This window comes from Triticum aestivum, chromosome 4A, assembly GCF_018294505.1.
Source record: "Triticum aestivum cultivar Chinese Spring chromosome 4A, IWGSC CS RefSeq v2.1, whole genome shotgun sequence".
NCBI lineage: Eukaryota > Viridiplantae > Streptophyta > Magnoliopsida > Poales > Poaceae > Triticum > Triticum aestivum.
In genome coordinates, this window is record NC_057803.1 from 630,334,015 (window position 1) to 630,361,272 (window position 27,258).

At 47.7% G+C, this 27,258-nt stretch overlaps 1 protein-coding gene and 1 pseudogene across 3 annotated transcripts; one reads left to right on the forward strand and one right to left on the reverse strand.

Annotated features, from left to right (window-relative positions):
* The first annotated feature begins 9,167 nt into the window (after positions 1–9,167).
* On the forward strand, positions 9,168–11,076 carry LOC123084143 (uncharacterized; annotated as a pseudogene).
* A 1,128-nt stretch (positions 11,077–12,204) lies between these two features.
* On the reverse strand, positions 12,205–26,848 carry LOC123087768 (serine/arginine repetitive matrix protein 1). Of its 3 annotated transcripts, none has more exons than XM_044509874.1 (13): positions 26,701–26,848; positions 26,213–26,614; positions 25,742–25,855; positions 24,758–24,802; positions 24,287–24,673; positions 23,733–23,843; positions 22,894–22,971; positions 14,467–14,617; positions 14,319–14,392; positions 13,391–13,480; positions 13,078–13,272; positions 12,915–12,989; positions 12,205–12,654 (listed from the first exon to the last, which is right to left on the reverse strand). In XM_044509874.1, the coding sequence occupies exons 1-13, from the start codon at positions 26,740–26,742 to the stop codon at positions 12,628–12,630; spliced, it is 1,791 nt and encodes a 596-aa protein (XP_044365809.1). In that variant the 5' UTR covers positions 26,743–26,848; the 3' UTR covers positions 12,205–12,627. The 3 variants fall into 3 exon arrangements, 2 of the variants coding, with proteins under 2 accessions (XP_044365809.1, XP_044365808.1); XM_044509873.1 differs by having other exon boundaries at positions 23,733–23,846; XR_006441500.1 differs by lacking the exon at positions 12,205–12,654 and having other exon boundaries at positions 13,078–13,257; positions 13,327–13,480; positions 23,733–23,846.
* Between the last annotated feature and the right edge of the window lie 410 nt (positions 26,849–27,258).

Sequence of the window (27,258 nt, forward strand, 5' to 3'; positions counted from 1 at the left end):
CACGTAACCGTGCCACTTCCGTATCATGTTGATCCTGATCCGCCAGAGAAACCACGGCGGTTAACAGGGCTGTCATCCTATCCATGAGTTCCATCAACACCTGAGCCGGCGGGCACGCAGGGCCTCCTGCCCCGACTGCCGTTGATCCGGAGGTTATCGCATATGCAGTCGTAGAATTTTGAACGAGTTGTGTGCCAGCCATGAAGATCCCCGCTCTGCTCGGTGGCTCAAGGGGTCCGGAATACTGCTGCCATCGGAACAGCCCCCAAGCCCACCATCGTGCAGTTGATACAACGAACCTGTCTCACCCGTGGATGACTCATCATTAGATTGGACGGTGGTCTCACCACCAGACACAGATCTTTCAGAAAGTTCCCCTCCATGGATACATCCCACGAAGGCACGCTTCACGGTTGGCTGAGCCTGGGCGGGTCTCGCACGCTGAGCCGTCTCGACGATGTCGGTGCAGATGTTCGGCTCAGGGCCCGACTCGTCAATCCGGCTGATGAAGACGTGGATCCCGCCGAAGGGGACCCGGTACCCGTACTCAATTGAGCCGGCGTAGGGGCCCCAGCCTGCGTCGTCGATGTAGAGCTTTCCGCGACGACTCTTGGTCATCCGGCCCACAGCATATCCCTTGAGCCCTTCGAAACTGCCCTTCAAGAACTCAAATCCACCATGCGCTGGCCCCACAGTGGGCGCCAACTGTCATGGAATTGTCACAGCAGATGTCCTAGTGAAAGGACTTAAGCGTGGAGCCATCGCAACTAGGAAGCTTAAAGGGGTTAAAATGGAACAAAGGACACGAGAGTTTATACTGGTTCGGCCCCTTGCGATGAAGGTAAAAGCCTAATCCAGTTTGAGGTGGTATTGCTTATGTTTCGATTGCTAGGGAGTGAATCCGCTTGACCTATCTTTCGATCTGTCTTTTTTTATCCTGAACCGACGCCCGGGTCGTCCCTTTATATACCGAGGCCGACGGCCGACGGCTCATAGAGTCCCGGTCGGCTCATAAACATTGTCCGGCTCGGTTTCTAACTATTCCTGCCTTACAATACAAGTCTTGTACATACGGAAGTTTATCTCTACGGGCCTTGAGCCGCCTTCGGGCCTGGGCCTTATACTAAGCCTATCTGTGACCTATCTGTGAACCGTCGTGCAATCTTGGGCTTCATTATGGTGAATCGTCATAGGGATGACCCGGCCCCTCCTGGGCGGGTCATGCCTAATAGTTATATCCCCAACACAAACCCTCCCTCGAAACCTTTATGGTTCTTGGAGTTGGATCAAAAGCACGACAAGGCGCAGGATGACAATCAACGACTGTAAACGAATGAGAGGAAATCAAATCCTTCCGGATCCAGCAAGTGAATCCAGAGGGAGGGGGATTAACACGAGGGGGTGGTGGTGGAGGAGGTAGGCGGGGGGGGGGGGGGGGGGGGGGGATAAGCCAGAGTTGGCCTAAGTGCTCTTCTATAGTCTCTAGGTCACCCTGCCCACGCGAACGCGTACCCTGAGAATACGTTTTCCTACCAGAGTCACGAATTTTGAAGCTGGGGCCTGTCGCAACCTGAATAGAAGTAGAGGACAACTTTTGGCCTGTCACTCTCGCGCTGTTAAGCAGGTTATCGCCTAAATTCGAATTGTTCATAGGTTTGGAGGCCGTAGAAACGGCAACATCATTAGAGGATTCAATCAACGCACCAGGGAAATCCCTAATTCTATCCAAATTCGACTTACTCGCAGGTCCATAGGCCGTAGAAACGGCAACAACATTAGATGATTCAAACAGCGTGACAGGAGAAATCCTAGATTTATCCAAATCAACTAACCGAGACGACACACAATCCTTCAACACTTTGCACTGGATCCTCCGCGAACGCAGAGCCAACAAACGCGACGAAAGTTGCTCAACAACTTGTAGATCCAGAAAAGAGAACACAACAAGAAGGATAGTACCTCAAGGGCAGCAACTCTCATGGCATTCTCTAGCTCAGCCCCACATCTTCTTGCAACTTCTTTCTGCTTGGCTATATCAGCCGTCAAATACTGCACCTGAGCTAATAGATATCATGATCTTGTCTGACTGCTTCAAGTTCACTCTTCAGACAATGGCATGTATCTAGACACATCCATATCTAGACAATTTTAAGACAAGCTTTTTGGGACGGATGAAGTATTTTATAGTCATGCGATACAGCAAGAGAAGGCTGGTAATATTCACACACTTCCGATGTTCTATAGAAGATCCAAAGTGAAGGAAAATAATAATATTTGCACGCATCTTTTAATAATGTTATGCATACCTATACTATGGCTACTGCTCAGCAATCTATAAACGTCATTTACACACCAAAGTGGTTAACATGGGTAAACAAGGGAAGCACCAAAAATATTTACCATTAAAAGAACTTGCCTGGCAACCTTTCAGGCTACTGCCCTCTGCCTTTCCAGAATCCATGTTCTGCTCATCTCTCTCAACCTTCTCTATAGGAGATTCCACATGCTGCAAAACACAGAATGTCATAAAAGAAGCTCAGTTAATTACACTGATCCCCGATAATGTGGGGGTTCATTTAGTCAAGCTGTTGATGTGTGTGGCAATAAGCTGCAGCTGACTGTAGACAAACGGACGAAAATATCACAGCCAATCAGAATGTTGGTTGGCACAGGTAGCAGCTTCAAGTGAAGACAGCAGGAAGATATAAAGTCATATAACGTCTACACTTTGACTATCAAATGCCAAAAAATGTCGAGAAAGTTGCTCCTAGATAGTCCACTTGGATGGCACTTGTTGAAAGTCTAAAACACACCGCACAATCCTGATTTGGTTAAGGATACTAGTACAAAATTGTGGTTACTTGCCCACTCTGGTCATAAAGATAATAGTGCCCATATTTCAGGATGGAGTAAATAGCAAAAAACTACTAGTTTACAGTTTAGGGTTCCAAAAAACTACCACTTTTAAATTTTTCTCAGAAAACTACCAAACGAGCGGTCGGCTGTTTCAAAAACCCAAATCCGCAGTGACTAGCGATTTAACCGTTTTCCTGACAGATTGGGCCCACCTGTCAGCCCACGTGGCCCAGCGCATGGACGACGCAGCAGTTAACGGCCGTTAGCCGACCGGCCCGGTCAAAACTGGGGTAAATACCCCCTCGGTCGGTCGGGCGCACCCTGCTCGCTCACTCTCTCCTGCTCTCACTCCCCTGCGCCAGTACGAGCTCGCCGCCGCTCGCCGTCTTCGAGGCCGGTCGCCGTCGACCTCCTTGCCGCAATGCCTTCCTGGAACGACGAGGAAACAAGCTCCGAGGAGGAGTGCGAGGTCATCAGCATGGACATGAGACTTATGGTAAGTTTTTCTTTGCCACTTGGGGTTAGGGTTAGGTGCTAGTAGGCCTAGGCTATAGCCATGGATCTTGCTGAGTGTAGTGTTGTTGTTGTCTTTGTGATATTGTTCTTGATTAGTGAGGGTGGGGTTTGATTGTAAGATTTAGGTAACCTAGGGTTCATCTCTGTACAGTGTTAGGGTTCATGCTGATTTGGGGATTTTTGAGTGTTCAGGGTTAAAGAACAGTGCAAGTTGATTGTGGTATTGAGTGCAGATTGAAACCAGTGTTCTGTTGGTTATTTTGGTTGCAGGAGGAACCATACACCATTGTGGAGCCACTTTTATGTGGCCAACTTGAGCTTGCTCAACCGAAGTGCATTCTGCACCAAATGAGGCCTATTAAGCGTGTGGCTTTTGAAGGCATTGTAACAGGAAGGCGTTTCTATGGCTGCCCACTCCTGGTTAGATGCCAATTAAGTTTTCTGCTATGGATGTTCATAGATGTTTGATATGATGCAGCAGTTTGTTTGATACTGAATAAATAGTTGTGCTCTTCTTCTTGGGAGGTGGTACTGGTGTTGCTAAAGAGGTGTTGGTCCTGCTCTTCTTGAGAGGTGGTGGTGCTGCTGTTGTAGCCTCAATGCTGGTGCTCCTCTTCTTCTTGGAGGCTGATGTTGTACCTGGTGCTACTACTGATGTGGAAGCAACCCTCTTCCTTGACCTAGAAGCTGTATGTGTTGACTCATTTGTTGTTGGAGGAGCTGTTGGTGCAGGTGTAGAGGCAGCAGGTACCCTTGGTGGCCTTTGTGCAGTTGCAGCCATTGAAGAACCAACCTCAGAGTAGTTAGCTCTATTTTCCTACACAAGAAGATTAGTTAGCTCTATTTCCTACAAATGAAATGAATGTAACAATGCAATGCAATGAATGGAACTAAAGGACATACCTGGTGCTTGTTCATCCTCATCTGAAACTTTGGTTTCAATGGGTCACCACAGTTGTTGAACCTGTGCCCTTGCTTCTTGCAGTTGCTGCATGTCACTGTACCAATCCTAGAAGTATCCTTTTTAGCTGGCACCTCAAACATGCCTTTCCTCCTGGCAGTTTGTTTTTTACCTTTATTTTCTCTAAAAACAGGTGGAGATATATCATCACCAGGTGTATGAGGCCAATGGTCAGGACCTGGCACAGGGAATATTATGTGCTTATATGTTTCACAATACATGGGTTTCTTGAATAAAGCATTCACATAGTCTTCAGGATGTATCTTCACTTTCTGCATTGCAGCAATGGCATGACTGCATGGTACAGTTGTCATGTCCCATCCCCTACAGTCACAGGTCGGGCTGTTCAAATTAACACAATATGTGTATTCAGAGCTACTTGTGACTTGCCATATGCCTAGACCTGCCATGTATGCTTCACAATACTTAGCCCACTTCTTTCCATCTTCTAAAATCTCTGAATGAGTAGGTGTGATCACCCATCTACATGACTCTGTCTTTTCTCTGATCTTCTGAAACTTAATCATCAGCCTTGTTCTTATGCCCTCTAACATAGTCCTGATTGGCTTGTTCCTAACATCCAATATCATTATATTGAAAACCTCACTAAGGTTGTTTACTATCAGGTCTGTTTTTTGCACACAATGTCCATTTTATACCTAGCCCATGTATGCTCTGGTATCTGTGACAACCACTGCCAAGCTTTTAGACTTTGTTTTTTCAAATTCTCCATGCCTAAATCATGACCATGTTTGGTAAAGGAATAGGCAGCCTGACCTTTGTGGAGAGTCAGGGAATAGATCATCTATTGCATTCAACAATCCCTGTTCAATGTAGTTTATTTTTTAAGTGTTACTACTGAATAACATTTTACTCATGACAAATGTAAAGGCAAATGTAAAGACTAAGTACAGAACAATACCTTCTGCCTGTCAGACATAATTGTGTATTTGCCAAACTTATTGCCAGTTCCAATGACTGTTCTCAACTGTGTGAGAAACCAGGTCTAGTTGTCTATCTCTTCCTTATCAACAACACCAAAAGCTATTGGGAAGATGTTATTGTTGCCATCCCTCCCTGTAGCTGCCAATATCTGCTGACCAGTGCTTAACTTGATGAAGCAACTATCCATACCTGCTAACATGATCACATGAGTGCCTAATTACATCAATGTAAAAATATCATATACATTTGTGTCTGAATACTTACCTATAAATGGCCTGCATCCATTCAGAAAACCCTCCTTGCATGCAAACAAGCAGTAAAACATATAGTGAAACCTTGGGCTAGGAGCTGGGTTTAGTGGGTCCTCATGTGTTGTTACTATGCACCTACTGCCAGGGTTAGTATCTAGCACACACTGCAGGTAGTCCCTTATTCTGTGATACTGGAGTTTGTGATCTCCTTGCACAACCTCAACTGCTTGCTTCCTTGCCCTGTATGCCAAGCTTTTAGGCACATGCACACCAAACTTCTTCTTTGTGTATGACATAATTGTGTCAACACCAGCTCTAGGGTTGGATCTGATTGTATCCTCAAAAACCTTAGCAACCCAACTGACTGTCACCTTTGTGTTCTCTCCACTTGCTCCACAAGTGTGATCCAGGTTCATCTTCTTAATACTGAAAGTTTCCTCATGACCTATCCTAGAGGCAACTATATAAAACTCACAACCATGTTTTCTCTTAGAGCACCAAGCAATAACCCTAGTTGGTTCATTTCTGTGATACTCAAAATTCCTAAGAGTCCTCACATGAAAATTTCTAAGTGCTTCTCTGAACTGAACTACATTTTCAAAGCACAAATGCATTGAAAACTATTGATGTGCATTAGGCCTGGATGGATCATACCATCGCCTCTCCTTCTTCTGCTTCTTCCTACTCTTCCTTCTAGATGGCAGCCTTCTTCATCACTTAGGCCAAAATCACCTGGAAAACAGTACTCATCAGCTTTAGGGACATAATCCTCAAACTTGATGTGCTCAGGCTCACCGTGAGACTTGCTAGTTGGGCCAGGTTTTCTAACTGGCTTAAGCTTTTTGGCTCCTTTTGTAGTTAGAGCAGCAGGATCCTCTGCTTTTTCATCTTCAGAAACAATTTGCTCTTCCTGCCAAAACTCAGAAGGTTCTGAGTTAGCTCCACAAAAGTGCTCTACAGTATCAGTGCCAGCCTCATCTTCACCCCTACACCAAGCTTTGTAAGAATTTTTCTGCCCTCTGTAATCACCCTTAAAGAACTCAAAATCTGAAGATGATTTGTCATCTTCAACTTCATCTTCTTCTTCTGGTACATCTTCATCTTCTTCTTTTTCATCTGCTTCTTCTTCTTCCACAACTGTTTTCCCCTTGTTCAAATTGCTGCTTTGCTGTGTGTTCAGGTAGGGCTCATCAGGGGTTACAGCTGGCAAACTAGCATTAGAGGCAGGGTATAGAACACCTTCTTGTGAAACTCTGTAAACAACAGGTTCACCAACATGATCAATGGGGATCTGTTCCTCAAGCATGATGTGATCCATATTAACATCTGTTGGGCTTGGATCAATGGCTTTTCTGACAATGATGTTCGGTACCTTCTTATCAACAAATAAGTCAAGCATTTCCTCTAATGCCTCCTCACTATCCAGGGCCTCCACCCCTCCAGCCCCTTTCCCTCTTCCTTTACATAAGTCAGAAAAGCATCCATTCCATAGCCCTCCAACGCAACCAATGCTAATATGGTCAGATAACTGATATCTGAAGAAACTGAATACTTTCTCTCCATATTATCTGTTCCTTGAAAAATGTAGCCTCATGTCCCAAATCTCATCATCTAAGCTATAGGATTAAATTGACAAACAATTATTTTTTAAGTCACTGAAACTTAAAACAATGACCAAATGCACTGAACATTACTGAATTTTCTTCTAATTACAGTGAATGCACTGACCAAATGAACTAACCAAATGCACTTTCTTCTACAGTGACATAACCAATAAAATACAGTACCATGCCAAGAACAAACAAGTACTAACCCTAGTTCTAATTTGAACTAAACGTATGAAGGGCCCATAAATTTCTTACCTCACTCCACCAAAGGACGACGCCCAAGTGTGGCCGCCATCTAGATCCGCGTGGATGCACTTCGCCACTACCCTAGCCACATGAACTGCCGGATCTAAGCTCGCCGGATCTACCTGAGCCGCGGGCGGTGATGGCTGCTGCGAGCGCTGCGCCGGGAAGCTCGAGCTGCCTAGCCATTTGTCCACCTCTGAGTGTCCACTGCCCTCCTGGCCGGTGACGCCTTGGCTCAATAGCTCGCCACCGACGCCATGTGGCTGCGCCGCCGCCATCGCCCACCTAGGTCACTGCGGGGGAGAGGAGGGGGAGAGGAGGGGGAGAGGAGGGGAGACTGAGAGAGAGTGCGGCCCGACCGCCTACTTTGGTTCCGACCAAACCGGCCGGGCTAACAGCCGTCAACGGTTGCACCGTGAGCGCGCGTGGCCAGGTGACCTGACCGGTGGGCCAAGCACGTCAGGAAAACGGTTAAAACACTAATCTCTGGTGTTTGGGGTTTTTTAAAACAGCCGACCGCTCGTTTGGTAGTTTTCTGAGAAAAAATAAAAGTGACAGTTTTTTGGAACCCTAGCATGTAAACTAGTAGTTTTATGCTATTTACTCTTCAGGAGAGAATGGAGCTCAAAGCCGTTTCCCCTTGGAACTAAACCAAGAACAGTTGCAACTGGCAGTGACCATGCGTGTGTTTGTATGACATGTGTGAGGGCACAGGTGGGCTTCAGTTGGACATTGGCTTACCCTCCTTTCTCTCTCGTAGAGTCGAAATAGTACTGTCTCGGTGGCACAAGTCAGGATTTACGGCATGCTTCTCGAGATGGCAGAGTGGAGTGCCCCTCCCTCCCTATGTCACTATGTCAATACCTGGTCTTGAAATACAAATACCTGGTCGTCTGTACGGTTTTCCATGGTCACTCTCCGCAAGACTGCAGAGCCTTTCGATGTTTTTTCTCTCGACAGGAACTGACATGATAGCATCCTGGGCATTTCCACTTTATTGAAAGTTAACTACAATCTTTCTCAAGAAATTTGAGGGTTCGGTTAGAGATGCCCTTAATTGTGTGCACCAACCAATTCGGCCAAAACACTCAATTTACTGGAGAGATGCGGTTAATTAAAACATTTGAATGGATCAGATCGGTTGGCAACTAGGCAACAGATGAGATCATATCATACCGCCCATGCCATGCATCTAATTAAGCATGGTCAAGGCTTATCGTCTTACTATAATTTAAACACCTAATCTAACCGCCCACGTTACAACTAGCTGGCAGGAATCAAAAGGTAGAAAATTAAACTGGCATCAAGTCATTTGTTTATTTCCTGGGAAGTCGTTCTTGCCCATTTTTCCTCCGACAGACCTGGAGTTGGATCACTACATTGCCAGTAGACCGAACACACTCTCAAACTGCAACTGAAAAGCTCCATCTGCTACTCTCCAAGTCTCCATCGCCCTTGCTACACCCCAGCTTTCTGATCAGCCTCCGAGTGATCCGGCTCATCGCTCCTCATCGCACCGGCTGGTCTCCTCCTCATGTAAGTCAAACCAAGCTCACTATATGTTCTTCTTCTAGATCCATATACCTTGTATCCCTATACCCTTGTATAAATGTGATAGCCATGGTCTATGGGTACGTAGTTTCTGATGTGGTTCACCCATTTGTTCGTTGCCATGAGTACGTCATGTAGCTAGATTTGGCAGAGCATATGAGTACATGTAGATACGGATATGTTGTTGTGAGTCGTTCTTATGTTCCTGTACGCTTTTCAGTGGACCACACATCAATGGCGGCAGGAGGAGGACTCGTGGTGCGTGTGTGGAAAGAATGGGGGATCCAGATCTTGGTTGTCGCCAGCTTCCTGCTGCAGCTCATCCTCCTCGTCTTCAGTGGGTTCCGGCGGCGCAGTTCCTCTGGCGTGCTGCTGGCCTTCCTCTGGCTGTCGTACCTGATGGCCGGTAACATGGCGGTATATGCCCTTGGGCACATGTCCCTTGAAAGCAGGCCGGGGGATGACGGGCTCATCGCGTTCTGGGCAACCTTCTTTCTGCTCCACCTCGGTGGCCAGGACACCATCACTGCCTTCTCCCTAGAGGACAACCAGCTATGGAGGCGCCACCTGCTGACTCTCCTAGTGCAGGCATCGGGAGCCGGCTACGCCATCTACCGGTACATCATACCGGGTACCTGGAACTTGGTCTCAGCCACCATAAGTGATGTTCATAGTGGGTTTCCTCAAGTACGGGGAGAGGGTGTGGGCTCTCCAAAGAGGCAGCAATGGCAATTTTGCTTTGTTGAAAGTTTACAGCAAAACTTCTCAAGAACGGGCTTACATCAAGGAGACGAGAGCTAAGATGGATAGAGAGGAGGAGATTCTATTCGACGCTCATTACATGTTCCATTTTTGTATGGGTTCATTTATCAACGTCAGCCTGGAAAGGTGGTCCACCGACACCATTCTCAGTTATTTAGACCCCGTTCTGCCTCTGCCGTGTGAATTCAACATGGACATGTATGACCTGGTCGAGGCGGAGCTCTCCCTTCTGTACGACCTGTTTTACACTAAGGCGCAAGTGGTTCACAGTTGGCAAGGCTACTTGATCCGTTCCATCTCGCTGCTTGGCACGGTGAGCGCATTCTTGTTGTTCCGTCTCGACAACGGTAAAGGTGCTCACAGCAGAGTAGATGTCTCCATCAGTTACATGCTATTGGTTGGGGCCATCGTTCTGGAAACCACATCAGTGTTTGCACTTGTAGGATCAACATGGACGTGCGGCTACTTGCACTGTCAGGGATGGAACAGAACTAATGCTATGGTTTTGTGCATTCGACGACTTACCCAAGTGAGAAGCCAAAGAAAATGGTTGCACTCCATCGGGCAACATAATGTATTGGATTACTGCACCCGTAACCAAACCAATTGGATGAACAGGATTGTAGAGGCAACTGCACTTAAAAAGTGGCGGAGAAAGGTGAAGTTCTCAGTCAATACAAAGATCACGATGAAGTTCAAGGAACTAGTGTTGGGACAGGTACGGAGAACAATGACTCGTTATTCTGAGACATGGAGTATCCTGGATGCCCCGGGAAAATGTGTGCTAATGGAATACAGGCTCTTGGATGATATGGGCTTTTCTATCAAGGACAGGGATTTCGCCCATTGCATTCTCATCTGGCAAGTAGCAACCGACATTTACCTTTGCTGCTGTGATGACACCCAGCATCAAAGTAGGTGCCTCAACGCTGAAGAGGACGATAAAGTTCTTGTAGAGGCAATAAAGGTATTATCTAAGTACATGGGGTTCTTAATGATACACCCAAACTTGCTGCCCGGCGGAGTCCCAAGCAATTCTACCATCAACAATTTGGAGCAGTGGTGGAAGACCAGCAAATTTTGTACTAGCAAGGAGTTTGCTAGGTCATTACTTGCCGATGAGAATGAGGACCCTAAGTTGAAGACGTCGAAGCCCTACTCATTTCTAGCTGCTAAGCTGCTTGGAAACAGAAGCAATTTGCCGATGCTGCAAGTCATCTTTGGGGTGTGGGTGGAGTTCCTGTGCTATGCAGCCTACCATAGCACCGGTATTTCCCACTGTATACAGCTTGGCAGGGGCGGTGAGTTCCTCTCTGTTATCCGCCTCGCCATCGATCACATCGAGCTATTTCACAAGCATATGGAGAAAGCTAACTCGTGATGACCACCTATATGTTGATTGATATGCCTTGAATGTAATGCAGTATTTATGCCACCCAGTTCTATTGGAATAATGACTGTTTTTTGTGAGCATGGAACACCATATGAGCTACTCTATCTATCTAATCTGCTATTGATTTCTATGCCTCGAATGTAATGTATCTATATGCTGCCCATTTCTATTGGAACAATAACTCTATTTTGGTGAGCATGGAACAACAATATGAGCTGCTCTATCATCCTTGTTGGTGTCCCTTATTGGATTTCTTTCTCTTTTGTTTACTGGAAAAATTAAAAGTGCTCCCGTACAGTTGTCAGTCACTGTACAGTTGTCAGCCGCTCCCGCGATTCGGTAGACCCTTTCCCCCAACGCTACTAATAGACCCTATACCCGCGCTATTGTTAGGCTTTTCCCTAGTAGTGTGTTTGTGTTGTTGATAAGTACTACCTCCTAACCTTAGTTCAAAACTATAGCACTTATTTTGGATCGGAGGGAGTACATAACTAGCAGTGGCCCTCACAAATGTGAGGATGTACTCTTTCTTTAGTGTGCTGAGATTGTCCAAGAAACAAAATTCCGTGTTTCATAACTACTCATATCATGCTATTACAAATAACTAGCCAGGTGCCTGCGTAGTTGCACGAGAAACATCATTAATTATGTTAACCATTTTTTGGTACTCATAAATATATTTATTGTACTATCTACAGAAACAATATAGATTCATAACAGTTGTGTTGCTTATACATAATCTTACACCAATATGTTCATTATATTAGATCATTGTGTACATTTTCATGGAAATCACATGAAGATGTGACACAGGTTACTACGATAGTATTACATGGAATAGAAGGAAGGAATACAGTAACACTTTTTAAGATAAAATCATTCTATTGGTAATTACTTAATGAATTCGTTTTTGGGTGATACGTAGATGAATTCAGATATGGTATTTGGCAAGAAACTTTTAGATGCCTTTGGAACTTTTTGGACGTCCAAAAGAAATTTGGTTATACATAAATTTGGGGTGATACTTATATTAGGTCTCATCGAACTGCCTTGAAGTAGGTGCGTAGCTACGAATGGTGGATGATGCTCTCTGAAATAGCGCGGCGTCAGACTCAGTTCCAGAAACAAATAATTGCTGTGATATAGTATGCCTTAGTTACATCACATTCGATCGGCATCGGCTAAATCTCATAGACCCTAACCGTGCCGCCATTAGTTTCGGGCTTTCGGCACAACTGCTGTCCGAACTATCTAGATAGATACATGGCGCACCCCTTCCCGAGGGAGCTTTTAGGTTTAGTAGAAGTAAACCAAGCGAACAGAAAACAAAATAAAAAATAGTACACAACTATTCTGTCCTGCTTCTACCCTTCTGTTGTCGGCAAAAATCAACCAAATATGTGCATCATCAGGATACCTCGTTCATGTTATACGCACCGGTGTTCGGTCCTTCAATTGCCGGGCGAATCAACACCGTTGATGAAGAGGCCCCAACATTGCTGCAGCACATGCCAATCCAGTCAGACCTTCGGCTTTGCATCAATCTTTGGTGGAAGAGGGCAGCCCCTGATTACAGCCAAGACAACGTCAGTTAGTCTCCCGATTCAACATAGCACAAAATAGTTCTCCATTGGAGATCAAAGGGTGCGGCTACATTGTTTATGCAACAAGTACGGATTAGCTAGTGAAAACACTGTCATTTCATCAGGAGTTAACAGAAACAAAAACTGCTGCAACTTCTGTTTCTCCAATACCGATTTCCCTTTTGCTTCCAAGCAACAGGATTGCACGATACATCGCTCAGAAAGGATTCAGTCGTCACATACCGTTAGTTTCTCATTTGCAGAAGCAAGCTGAATCTGCAACGTTCTTATTGTCTCCCTTTGCAACAGGCCTCCTTCCTACACGATTATATATAATATAATACCCATTTGTCAGTTGCTCGACGGCTTGTAGATCTAGAAAAGGGAAACACGACAGAAAAGATACCTCGAGGGCAGCAACTCTCCTCATGGCATTCTCTAGCTCAGCCCCACATCTTCTTGCAACTTCTTTCTGCTTAGCTACGTCAGCCGTCAAAGACTGCACCTGAGCTAATTGATAGTCACGATCTTGCTTGACTGCTTCAAGTTCAATCTTAAGAAAATTCACCTCCTCCGCTAATTCGTTCTGTTTCGAGACTGCCTATTATTAAAGGATTTGATTGACGTCAAGACACAAGTAATGAAAAGAACTTGCCTTGAAACCTTTCAGGCTACTGCCCTCTGCCTTTCCAGAAAGATTTATCATGAAAAGAACTTGCCTTGAAACCTTTCAGGCTACTGCCCTCTGCCTTTCCAGAATCCAAGTTTTGCTCATCTCTCTCAACCTTCTCTATAGGAGTTTCCACATGCTGCAAAACACAGAACGTCATAAAAGAAATTCAGTCAGTTAGTTACACTGATATCTGACATAGTGGGGGGCGTCTAGTCAAGCTGTTGATATGTGTGGCAATAAGCTGTAGCTAACTGTAGACAAATGGACAAATAATATCACATCCAAGTAGAATGAAGGTTGGCACAGGTAGCAGCTTCAAGTGAAGTAAGTCGACAGGAAGATAGAACGATTACACTTTGACTATCAAATGCCAAAAAATGACGAAAAAGTTGCTCCTAGATAGTCCACTTGGATGGCAGTTGTTGAAAGTCTAAAACACACCGCACAATCCTGATTTCGTTAAGGATACTACAAAATTGTGGCCATTTGCCCAAACGGCGGAACACTCTGGTCATAAAGATAATACTCACAATATTTCAGGAGAGAAGGGAGCTCAAAGCCGTTTCCCCTTGGAACTAAACCAAGAACATGTTGCAACTGGCAGTGCCCTTGCGTCTGTTTGTATGGCATGTGTCAGGGCACTGACATCTGGGCTTGAGTGGGAAAATGGCTTTTACCCTCCCTTCTCTCTCGTAAAGTCGAAATAGTACTGTCTTGGTGGCACAAGTCGGGATTATGCATGCTTCTCAAGATGTCAGAAGTGGAGTGCCCCTCCCTCCCTATATAAGCACCTGATTTATACGGTTTTCCAAGGGCACTTTCTTCCGTGAAGATTGTGCAGAATCTTTCGATGCTTTTTCTCTCAACAGGAACTGATATGATAGTATCCTGGGCATATCTACTTTATTAAAGTTAACTACATGCATTTTAGCAACAGAATACTAAAAGTAGCAAATGTATTTCAAGTTGCCCACCATTTTCTCGGGTCTATCCTTGTTTAGCGCCTGAGGTGATGATGCACTTGACCCTTCCTTTGCCAACTGTGTCTCTACATCAGATACCAATTCCGTTAGTGAGAGAAATAAACACTGAATATTTAGTTGAAAGGTTTCACTTTGCTACCATTCTCCACATACTGCGCATACTGCATCTTCGTTGATTCAAGCAAACTCCTGAATTCCATGATTTCAGCCGTGTCTGCACCTTCCTTCTCAAGAAGCCAGATGCAAGCTTGCAGCTTTTTAATGTTTTCTAACAGCTTATCCTTTTTCATCTAAAGAGTGAACAACCACAATTACTATACATCGGAATTGACAAATTTAAGGATGAGATTCAAAATATCACTGTTCTAAATAACAGCCATCCAAAGGGCTGCTTGTCCTATAAAGCTAAAAGGTGGGGTGTAGTAACTAAGAGATTCAAACATTACTGGTTTGCAACTATGTTGTCAATCCAATCAGATTCACTAACGAACGCAAGCAAAGGGCATAGATTGAATGTCTTTCAACCAGTTAAGTAAGTGAAACAAATCATTTACATAATACTACCAGCCAAGCTGTAACACCCCGAGATTCATGCCACAGTAATCTCCCACTAATCATGCCATGTCATCATGTTTACCTTGCCTAGTTGCCACTTGCTCAAAACATCAAGTCCAAAATTCAAAATTTCTCAAACATGAATACAAAAATGTTCATCATGTGCCAAATATTCCACAACTAATATTGGTGGTGAACCAACATTTTTGCAAAGGGTTTAAGTGGCCTAAACTACTTAAAGCAGTGGCTAAAACAATAGTTTAAATGCCTTTTTACTTTATAAAAATTTCAAACTATTTCAAAAGCCTCATAGCCTTTTTGTGGCAGTGCTAACTATTTCAATGTAATTATGTGGCCAAGTCCCACATTTTACAAAATCCTTTTGGCAGCCCAAATATTACCATGCTTTTTCTGTAAAAAGAAAAGAGCAGAGGTAAAAGAAAAAGAAACCCCCCTGACCCCCCTGGGCCTTTGTCATCTGGGCGGCCCAACCCAGCAGCCCACCTCCCCCGGTCGCCTCCCTCCTCTCTGTTCACCCGACCCAGCGGCCGCGCTGGCTGGTCGCCACCGAACCCTGTCGCCGTCCCCGTCGGGGAAGGGATAAGGGCGACGTCCCCTCGACGCCTCGAGCCCTCCCGTCCACTCACTGCACCCCACTCGCGCCAGTCCTTTCCCCTCGCCCGCTTCGTCTCTCCCTCGCACCCCAGATCCCCTCCCCATCGCATCCGAACGCCACGGCCGCCATGGCCGCCGTCGCCCTCGTGGCCACCGGCCACCACGCGCGTATTCGCCATGACGTAGCTCCTCGCCATCATCCGCTACGCCCCCTGGTGCCATCCGCAAGAGCTCGGAGGCGCTAGAGCGCCGTCACGCCGCCTTCTTCAACCTCCGTCCGCCTCGGGCCGCTGCACACCGACGCCGTCTCCGGCCACCTCGACTCTTCCTCGGGCCTTCCCAGCAACGGAAGTGAGCGCCGTACCCCCCCCCTTCCTTCTATTCCCTGCTTCTGCCACTACCCGTAGCTGGTTCCCCCGTCATGCCCGAGCTTGTCGCCGTCGTGGGGTTCGCCGCCGTAGCCACGGCTCGCGGAGCTCGTAGCCGGCCACCCCGTCATGCTCAGCACGCTCCCAGAGGCGGGGCAAGCCTTCTGGCTCGCCTCGCCGTGCCCCTAGCAAGGTCCCCGCCGTGCACCCGAGCGCCGTCGCTGCTCGTACTCGCCGCCGTTGCTGCAGGCGCGCTCCGGCCAAGCCACCACCGCAGTCGGATGCGCGCGAGCCCTGCGGTGCCGTAGGTTCAAACCGCGGCCGAAACGGGCCTCTGAGGTCGTTTTCCGTCCAACTCCGGCGAGGAGCGGCCGCGAGAGGGTCGCCGGAGCGACTCCGGCGTCGCCTGCTAACCTATCCGCCACGCGGCCCTCCTGGTGTCGCTGCCAATGGGCCCCGCGGTCCCCGTTGACTGGGTTGACCCAGTCAACGTGCTGACTGGGCAGCCCAGTGTCATTGACATGCGGGCCCCACAGTTATTCTGTTAATTAAAACGTTTATATAACTAAAGTAATTAGTAATCTAATCTGCCACTGCCATAAGGGGCCCAGCTGTTAATTTAACCTCTTTTTAGTTAGTTTAAAGTTCTGTTAGTCCACTGTCTATGACAGGTGGGACCCACTGGTCAGTTTGACCAGTCAGCCAGTCTGTTGACCTGCTAATGTCATGCTGACACTCTGCTGACGTCATAATTCTTTTTTCTGTTAATATAAATAATCCAAAAAATGGTTTAATCTTTGTAATTTCATAGAAAATAAACCGTAACTCGGATGAAAATGTTTTCTATATGAAAGTTGCTCAGAAAATTCCAACGAATCCGAATACGTGGTCCGTTCATCTGCCACATGCCCTTAGCATGCTGAACACGGGACATTCCCCCTCCGGTCATCTGTATGACACAGTTCCGGAACCGGGAAAACTTTCCCGGTTGAATTTCCCCTTCTCCTATATCGTGTAGCCTTACTTTAGGTCACACCCGGCACAGCTTATTGCCATGTTATGCTTTGTGATGCTATGCCTGCTTTATATTTACTGTTTCTTCCCCCTCTTCTCTCCGGTAGACCCCGAGACCGATGTCGCCCCTGTGATCGACTACGTCGACGACGACCCCTCCTTGCCAGAGCAACCAGGCAAGCCCCCCCTTTTGATCATCCCGATATCGCCCATTCCATTCTCTCATGCTTGCATTAGATTTTACTACTGTTATTGTTTGCTCCTATTCTTATGCATAGCCTGCTTTTGTATCTACTATTGTACCTTACCTGCTTATCCTAAACTGCTTAGTATAGGTTGGTTAGTGATCCATCAGTGACCCCCACCTTGTCCTTGTTGCCCCTGCTCCATCATTGAAGACCCGATCAACGGGATTGAAGACCAGGCCCCGGCACCGCACATCACTTTCCCCTTAGTTGTTCGACACTGCTGGGTTACTATCGAGTGCCGAGGGTGATACCTCTACAGCACTTCTGATGTTAACCCTGTAGCGTAGCTATTCGGTCGTGGTCATCGAGGGTGATTCCACCTTAACCACTTCCGATATGACTCTGTCGTGCAACCCCTCAAGTGTGAACCTCGGGGGTGATTCCTCTTACGTTCACCTTGATGATTACATTGAGTGGAATTCACCGGGGGTGATTCCTCAGGTTTTCCCCTTGATGTTTAAACACACAGTTACTATGGTTACTATGACTTTACACTGAACCATGTTACTAAAGACGGGTCGACCCTGAGGGGTGCCCGCGCGAGCATAATTGCGAGTGATGAGGAGTCGGGTTGACCTGGAAGGTGCCCGTGAGATAATTACGAGGCGTGGCCGGGCATTCTTAGCCCTTGCCGCAAGTCCTCGAGACGGGGCAACGGGGTCACATCTTTCGTGAGTCTCTGCTTGTTACCGCGCGTTCCCAATCCACTACGATTTGGATATTTGATCCGAGGGGCCTCTGGCCTGATAGCACTAACCATCACGTGGGCATAGTATGGGCGTTCTGCGTCGTGTACATCAGCCGAAGCTTAATAGACGTCAGCGACGGAGCGGCGCGCGCCGGGTTGGACTGGTAAGCTCCTGCCTTTTTAGGGAGGTAGCTAGGTCTGCTCACCGGCCGCCCACGCAACGTGCATGAGTTCCCGGGGCGATGGCCCATGACCCCTGGGGGCATAGGTTTAGTCCGGCGTGCTTGACCTCTCTATCAAGCCTAGGTCGGGTTGCGGCGTATTGTTTGGCCGAGGCCGGGCATGACCCAGGAAAGTGTGTCCGGCCGGAGTCAATCGAGCGTGGTGGGTAAGTTGGTGCACCCCTGCAGGGAAGAACTAATCTATGCATAGCCTGTCCTACGGTAACGGACACTTGGAGTTGTATCCCGATCGATACAACTAGAACTGGATACTTGTGATGAGAATTGGATTGTGATGAGGTGATAATTGGATAGTATGGCTCTGGGATTGCTTTCTCGCAGGGAGTCGAGAAAGGATCTTTGGCCGAGGTTGATAACACTACTACTACTTTACTTTATGCTACTGTACTCCCTCCTATTTGCTGCAAGATGGTGGTTTCCAGAAGATGCTAGTCTTCGATAGGACTAGGCCTTCTCTCTATTCTGGCATTTCTGCAGCCCAGTCCACATATATAGCCTTCCTTTGATAATGTTGCATATGTAGTGTAGATCCTTGCTTGCGAGTACTTTGGATGAGTACTCACGGTTGCTTTGCTCCCCCTTTTCCCCCTTTTCTTTTCTTTCCGGTTGATGCAACCAGATGTCGGAGCCCAGGATCCAGACGCCACCTTTGACGACGACTACCACAACCCCGAGGGTGCCTACTACTACGTGGAGGACGCCAACGACCAGGAGTAGTTAGGAGGCTCCCAGGCAGGAGGCCTTGCCTTTTCGATCGTAGATGCTTTTGTGCTGGCCTTATTAAGGCAAACTTGTTTAACTTATGTCTGTACTCAGATATTGTTGCTTCCGCTGACTCGTTTGTATTCAGTTAAACAAGTTTGCCTTAAGAAGGCCAGCACAAAAGCATCTACGATCGAAAAGGCAAGGCCTCTTGCCTGGGAGCCTCCTAACTACTCCTGGTCGTTGGCGTCCTCCACGTAGTAGTAGGCACCCTCGGGGTTGTGGTAGTCGTCGTCAAAGGTGGCGTCTGGATCCTGGGCTCCGACATCTGGTTGCATCAACCGGAAAGAAAAGAAAAGGGGGAAAAGGGGGAGCAAAGCAACCGTGAGTACTCATCCAAAGTACTCGCAAGCAAGGATCTACACTACATATGCAACATTATCAAAGGAAGGCTATATATGTGGACTGGGCTGCAGAAATGCCAGAATAGAGAGAAGGCCTAGTCCTATCGAAGACTAGCATCTTCTGGAAACCACCATCTTGCAACAAATAGGAGGGAGTACAGTAGCATAAAGTAAAGTAGTAGTAGTGTTATCAACCTCGTCCAAAGATCCTTTCTCGACTCCCTGCGAGAAAGCAATCCCAGAGCCATACTATCCAATTATCACCTCATCACAATCCAATTCTCATCACAAGTATCCAGTTCTAGTTGTATCGATCGGGATACAACTCCAAGTGTCCGTTACCGTAGGACAGGCTATGCATAGATTAGTTCTTCCCTGCAGGGGTGCACCAACTTACCCACCACGCTCGATTGACTCCGGCCGGACACACTTTCCTGGGTCATGCCCGGCCTCGGCCAAACAATACGCCGCAACCCGACCTAGGCTTGATAGAGAGGTCAAGCACGCCGGACTAAACCTATGCCCCCAGGGGTCATGGGCCATCGCCCCGGGAACTCCTGCACGTTGCGTGGGCGGCCGGTGAGCAGACCTAGCTACCTCCCTAAAAAGGCAGGAGCTTACCAGTCCAACCCGGCGCGCGCCGCTCCGTCGCTGACGTCTATTAAGCTTCGGCTGATGTACACGACGCAGAACGCCCATACTATGCCCACGTGATGGTTAGTGCTATCAGGCCAGAGGCCCCTTGGATCAAATATCCAAATCGTAGTGGATTGGGAACGCGCGGTAACAAGCAGAGACTCACGAAAGATGTGACCCCGTTGCCCCGTCTCGAGGACTTGCGGCAAGGGCTAAGAATGCCCGGCCACGCCTCGTAATTATCTCACGGGCACCTTCCAGGTCAACCCGACTCCTCATCACTCGCAATTATGCTCGCGCGGGCACCCCTCAGGGTCGACCCGTCTTTAGTAACATGGTTCAGTGTAAAGTCATAGTAACCATAGTAACTGTGTGTTTAAACATCAAGGGGAAAACCTGAGGAATCACCCCCGGTGAATTCCACTCAATGTAATCATCAAGGTGAACGTAAGAGGAATCACCCCCGAGGTTCACACTTGAGGGGTTGCACGACAGAGTCATATCGGAAGTGGTTAAGGTGGAATCACCCTCGATGACCACGACCGAATAGCTACGCTACAGGGTTAACATCAGAAGTGCTGTAGAGGTATCACCCTCGGCACTCGATAGTAACCCAGCAGTGTCGAACAACTAAGGGGAAAGTGATGTGCGGTGCCGGGGCCTGGTCTTCAATCCCGTTGATCGGGTCTTCAATGATGAAGCAGGGGCAACAAGGACAAGGTGGGGGTCACTGATGGATCACTAACCAACCTATACTAAGCAGTTTAGGATAAGCAGGTAAGGTACAATAGTAGATACAAAAGCAGGCTATGCATAAGAATAGGAGCAAACAATAACAGTAGTAAAATCTAATGCAAGCATGAGAGAATGGAATGGGCGATATCGGGATGATCAAAAGGGGGGGCTTGCCTGGTTGCTCTGGCAAGGAGGGGTCGTCGTCGACGTAGTCGATCACAGGGGCGACATCGGTCTCGGGGTCTACCGGAGAGAAGAGGGGGAAGAAACAGTAAATATAAAGCAGGCATAGCATCACAAAGCATAACATGGCAATAAGCTGTGCCGGGTGTGACCTAAAGTAAGGCTACACGATATAGGAGAAGGGGAAATTCAACCGGGAAAGTTTTCCCGGTTCCGGAACTGTGTCATACAGATGACCGGAGGGGGAATGTCCCGTGTTCAGCATGCTAAGGGCATGTGGCAGATGAACGGACCACGTATTCGGATTCGTTGGAATTTTCTGAGCAACTTTCATATAGAAAACATTTTCATCCGAGTTACGGTTTATTTTCTATGAAATTACAAAGATTAAACCATTTTTTGGATTATTTATATTAACAGAAAAAAGAATTATGACGTCAGCAGAGTGTCAGCATGACATCAGCAGGTCAACAGACTGGCTGACTGGTCAAACTGACCAGTGGGTCCCACCTGTCATAGACAGTGGACTAACAGAACTTTAAACTAACTAAAAAGAGGTTAAATTAACAGCTGGGCCCCTTATGGCAGTGGCAAATTAGATTACTAATTACTTTAGTTATATAAACGTTTTAATTAACAGAATAACTGTGGGGCCCGCATGTCAATGACACTGGGCTGCCCAGTCAGCACGTTGACTGGGTCAACCCAGTCAACGGGGCCCGCGGGGCCCATTGGCAGCGACACCAGGAGGGCCGCGTGGCGGATAGGTTAGCAGGCGACGCCGGAGTCGCTCCGGCGACCCTCTCGCGGCTGCTCCTCGCCGGAGTTGGCCGGAAAACGACCTCAGAGGCCCGTTTCGGCCGCGGTTTGAACCTACGGCACCGCAGGGCTCGCGCGCATCCGACTGCGGTGGTGGCTTGGCCGGAGCGCGCCTGCAGCAACGGCGGCGAGTACGAGCAGCGACGGCGCTCGGGTGCACGGCGGGGACCTTGCTAGGGGCACGGCGAGGCGAGCCAGAAGGCTTGCCCCGCCTCTGGGAGCGTGCTGAGCATGACGGGGTGGCCGGCTACGAGCTCCGCGAGCCGTGGCTACGGCGGCGAACCCCACGACGGCGACAAGCTCGGGCATGACGGGGGAACCAGCTACGGGTAGTGGCAGAAGCAGGGAATAGAAGGAAGGGGGGTCCGGCGCTCACTTCCGTTGCTGGGAAGGCCCGAGGAAGAGTCGAGGTGGCCGGAGACGGCGTCGGTGTGCAGCGGCCCGAGGCGGACGGAGGTTGAAGAAGGCGGCGTGACGGCACTCTAGCGCCTCCGAGCTCTTGCGGATGGCACCAGGGGGCGTAGCGGATGATGGCGAGGAGCTACGTCATGGCGAATACGCGCGTGGTGGCCGGTGGCCACGAGGGCGACGGCGGCCATGGCGGCCGTGGCGTTCGGATGCGATGGGGAGGGGATCTGGGGTGCGAGGGAGAGACGAAGCGGGCGAGGGGAAAGGACTGGCGCGAGTGGGGTGCAGTGAGTGGACGGGAGGGCTCGAGGCGTCGAGGGGACGTCGCCCTTATCCCTTCCCCGACGGGGACGGCGACAGGGTTCGGTGGCGACCAGCCAGCGCGGCCGCTGGGTCGGGTGAACAGAGAGGGAGGCGACCGGGGGAGGTGGGCTGCTGGGTTGGGCCGCCCAGATGACAAAGGCCCAGGGGGGTCAGGGGGTTTCTTTTTCTTTTACCTCTGCTCTTTTCTTTTTACAGAAAAAGCATGGTAATATTTGGGCTGCCAAAAGGATTTTGTAAAATGTGGGACTTGGCCACATAATTACATTGAAATAGTTAGCACTGCCACAAAAAGGCTATGAGGCTTTTGAAATAGTTTGAAATTTTTATAAAGTAAAAAGGCATTTAAACTATTGTTTTAGCCACTGCTTTAAGTAGTTTAGGCCACTTAAACCCTTTGCAAAAATGTTGGTTCACCACCAATATTAGTTGTGGAATATTTGGCACATGATGAACATTTTTGTATTCATGTTTGAGAAATTTTGAATTTTGGACTTGATGTTTTGAGCAAGTGGCAACTAGGCAAGGTAAACATGATGACATGGCATGATTAGTGGGAGATTACTGTGGCATGAATCTCGGGGTGTTACACAAGCACTAGTTAAACCAGAATCAGGCTATTCCATACCTCCCTCAGTTCCTTTTCAGATTCTGCCCGTATCTGTCTTTTCATCTTTTTGCGGCGAGCACTTCTGGATGGACCCTCCTGATGAAAAACACGACATAAACAGGTAAACAACTGTACAAGGTAACATTGAACTTCATCTCAATACTTGAATTTTGGTTGCATTTTTTAATAGAACATGCCGAGATAGCGTGGTTTTGTTTGATAAAGTACTGAATGGAATGGGTGTAGAGCTGTTCGTATACAACGTCTGGATGGAAGAAAAGTAGCATGAAGAAGGACCCAACCCCCTAAGCATGCTTAAAAAGGGAGACCCGAAACAGTGAATCAATACCTTAAATCCATCCATGTTGCAAGAACATATATCAGTAAACGTGAAAGGGCAATAGTGCAAAAATCTAAAGTAAATAAATGAAGGGACACATTAACTCTGATAAACCTATGATAGTGTACACCAATTTTGTTAAATGCTTTCACTTGGGTATTTGTTTTACAAACATGCAATACGTTTCTCAGTAAACATCATTTTCAGTCTTCCTAAGCTCCTAGTTAATAAGTTGGTCTGTAGTGGTCTAGTGAAATTTGTTTAAGAAAGTGTTTTAGTCTCAACTGTCAACAGTATCAAAATGATTGGTAATGAGGTTCTAAGTTCTAACCACGTAGCATAGATAGTTCCCACCATTCCAAAAATGAAGTAAAGAGCAGCGCCGCAGATGAATTTTCAGTAACACACAGAATTCATCTATTTGGTAAATTTAATTATTGCCCCCTATTTTCATGTCAGATTGACATCACGGCAATTTCAAAATATGCACCCATACACAGTAGGAGATCTTTATCACCTTGTGATCAGTCTGGGTCTTTGCATCCCTCCTCCCACTATCCAACTTCTGCTCATCCCCGGGGATTGCAGGATCAGGTCTCTCCTCCACTGCAGCTGATAAAGTTTCTGGCTGCTGCAAAATGCAATGAAGCCATGAAAAAAAGTAGGTAAAGTTATTAGTTTCCCGCAGCGGTGAAAAGTGAGAACACTTATGCGCGTGCACTACACATTGCTACGGTACCACTTACAACAAAGCACCTCTTAGCGCTAGCAAACAAAAAGTCAAGTTGATGAAGGATGTGCATGCACCAATTTCGGTCTAACTCGTTATGAATAGATAGTATCCAATTCCCTTAGTGCTAGCAAACTAAATCAAATTGGTGATAACAATATGCCTAAAATGAAATATATTACTCCCTCACCAGAAACAATTAATATGGATCGGAGAGAGTACCAAAAAATTAGCAAGAGCATGTCGTATAGATTGGTGAACCACTGAAACATAACAAATAGATCCCCAGGGTAATTCTCCCAAGAGCTCTAAAAATTCTAAAATTTGAAGTAAAGCAGCACCTCGCAGTTGCAGTTGCTGTAGCTTGGCCGATTCTCCAAGGACGGCCCATCGACTGACGACAACATTGACACCGCCTTCTCCCCTTCCTCCTTACCTTCCACGGCTGTGTCCGCCTCGCCTTGGCGTGGCCGCTTGGTGTGCTGCTGCTCCGCTAGGAGCTGAGTGATCGGCGGCGACCTTGCTCGAGGCCTAATTTTGGACTTCGGCGGCGGCGACTTCTCTGCTCGGCGCCTGCTGCGTGGCGGCGGACTCGGTTCCTGGCGCCTGCTGGTAGAACACAGAGACACATGCCGGTGGAGGCTCCCGGCCAGCTGCGGCGGCTCCAGGGAGCCATGCAGCTTGGACGCACAGGATTCAACGGCGGCGTCTGCGCCCCGCAGCTTGAGCTGGAGCAAGGGAAGAGGTGGTGTCAGAGGGGATCAGGAGGAATTGCATACCTCCCTCGGTTCCATTTTAGATTCTGCCCGTACCTGTCTTTTCATCTTTTTGCGACGAGCACTTCTGGATGGACCCTCCTGATGAATAACACGACATAGACAGGTAAAACAACTGTGACAACTGTACGAAGTGTCATTGAATTTCATCTCAATACTTGAATTTTGGTTGCATTTTTTAATAGAACATGCTGAGGATGGTGTGGTTTTGTTTGGTAAAGTACTGAATGAAATGGATGTGGAACTATTCACATACAATGTCTGGATGGAAGAAAAGTAGCATTAGAAGGATCAAGCCCCCTAAACAGGCCTCAAAAGGAAAATCCAAAACAGTGAATCAATACCTTCAATTTGTCCATGTTGCAAGAATACATAGCAGTAAACGTGGAAGGGCAACAGCGCAAAAATCGAAAAAATAAATAAAAGGACACATTAACTCTGATAAACCTATATGATAGTGTACACCCATTTTGTTAAATGCTTTCACTTGGGTATTTGTTCTACAAACATATGCTCCCTTCGTTCCTAAACATAAGTCTTTTTAAAGATTTCAATATAGACTACATTCGTATGTATATAGAGATATTTCGGAGTGTAGATTCACTCATTTTGCTCCGTATGTAGTCCATATTGAAATGCTTAAAAAGACTTATATTTAGGAACGGAGAGAGTAATATGTTTCTCAGTAAGCATCATTGTCGGTCTTCCTAAGCTCCTAGTAAATAAGTTGATCCGTAGTTGTATAGTGGGAATTTATTTAAGAAAGGGTTTTAATCTCAACCACGTAGCCTCAGCAAGAGATTTTGATGTCAACTCTTAACAGTATAAAAATGATTGGTAATGGGGTTCCAACCGCCTAGCATAGATAGTTCCTAACGCTCCAAAAATGAAGTAAAGAGCAGCGCCACAGTTGAATTTTCAGTAACACACAGAATTCATCTATTTGGTAAATTTATTTTCATTTCTGATTGACATCAAGGCAATTCAAAATATGCACCCACAGCAGGATATGTTTATCACCTTGTGATCAGTCCGGGCCTTTGCATCCATCTTCTCACTACCCAACTTCTGCTCATCCCCCGGGATTGCAGGATCAGGTCTCTGCTCCACTGAAGCTGATGAAGTTTCTGGCTGCTGCAAAATGCAATGAAGCCATGAAATTATTAGTGAGAGCACCTACGGGCGTGCACCACTTACAAAAAAGCACACTAAAATCAAATACGCCATTTTGGTCTAAAATCAAGTTGATGAGTGATGTTCATGCGCCAATTTCTGTCTAACTCGTTATGAATAGAAAATCTACAATCCCCTTAGCGCTATCAAACGAAATCAAATTGGTGATGGCAAGATGCCTAAATGAAATAAATTACCAAGAACATTAGCAAGAGCATATCGTATAGGTTGGTGAGCCACTGAAACATCACAAAATAGATCCACAAGGCAAATCTCCCAAGAGCTCTAAAAATTCTAAAATTTGAAGTAAGGCAGCACCTTGCAGTGGCTGCGGCTCGGCCGATTCTCCACGGACGACCCGTCGGCCGACGACAACATTGACACCGCCTTCTCCCCTTCATCCCGACCATCCACGGAAGCCTCGGCCGCGTCCGGCTCGCCTCGGCGTGGCCGCTTGGCGCACTGCGGCTCCGCCAGGCGCTCAGTGATCGGTGTGGACGGCGGCGACCTTGATCGAGGCACAACTTTAGACGGTGGCGCCTGTGACCGGTTTCGACTGCTCGGCGGCGGATTCAGCTCCTGGCGCCTGCTGGCGGAATAGAGGGACTGGGAGGCATGCCTGTGGAGGCCCCCCTGCGCGGCCGGACGCGGAGGCTCCAGGGGGCGGTGGAGCTTGGGCGCGCGGGGTCCGGCGGCGGCGTCTGCGCCCCGCAGATTGAGCTGGAGCAAGAGAAGAGAAACTGGTGAGCGGACGGCGGGGAGAAGCAGAGGCGGCGCCAGAGAGGAGCAGGAGGAGGAGAGCGTACGCTCGCGGGCGGAGTCGGCACAAGCGGCGGGGGGGCCGCCATGGCCGCAGCGATTCGCCGGAGGACGACGGCGAGGCAAGGACGACGACGGCACGGGAGACGACATGGGTAGCCCACAACAAGGCCCTCGTCAGGCCCGCGCGATAGCAGAGATACCGGGCCGGGCTCCTCTGCCAGCCTACTTCTCTCTCCGTCCATGGGCCGGGCTCCCCGATCCATGGGCTCTCGACATGGCTGAACCAGTTTTGGCTCATCCGGTTTATATTAAAAAAAAGACCCGATCAAAAACCTGAACTATTGTGCACACTTGAGGCAATAGCAGTAAGGGAAGGTCAAGCTCTGGCTGAGGATCTATATGAGAATTCAATTCAAATTGCATCAGACTGCAAGAGGGTGGTTGAAGATGTCCAGAAGAACTCAGCGGCTGGATATGGAGCTATTGTGCATGAGATAATACTTCGTGCAAACTCTTTTATTTCATGTAAAGTAGTTGATGAGTTTAGGAGCTCGAATTTCGAGGCTCACAATCTCGCTAGATATGCTTTGTCTTTAGGTTTT

What these genes read in the sequence shown, in the direction of transcription:
- LOC123087768 (XM_044509873.1), bottom strand. Translation starts at nt 26,742, where the DNA reads ATGGCGGCCCCCCCGCCGCTTGTGCCGACTCCGCCCGCGAGC. An exon ending in AGGCCCGGACTGATCACAAG is followed by an intron (nt 24,803 to 25,741) that starts GTGATAAACATA and finishes GTTATTCATCAG; the next exon opens with GAGGGTCCATCCAGAAGTGC. An exon ending in TGCGCAGTATGTGGAGAATG is followed by an intron (nt 14,393 to 14,466) that starts GTAGCAAAGTGA and finishes TATCTGATGTAG; the next exon opens with AGACACAGTTGGCAAAGGAA.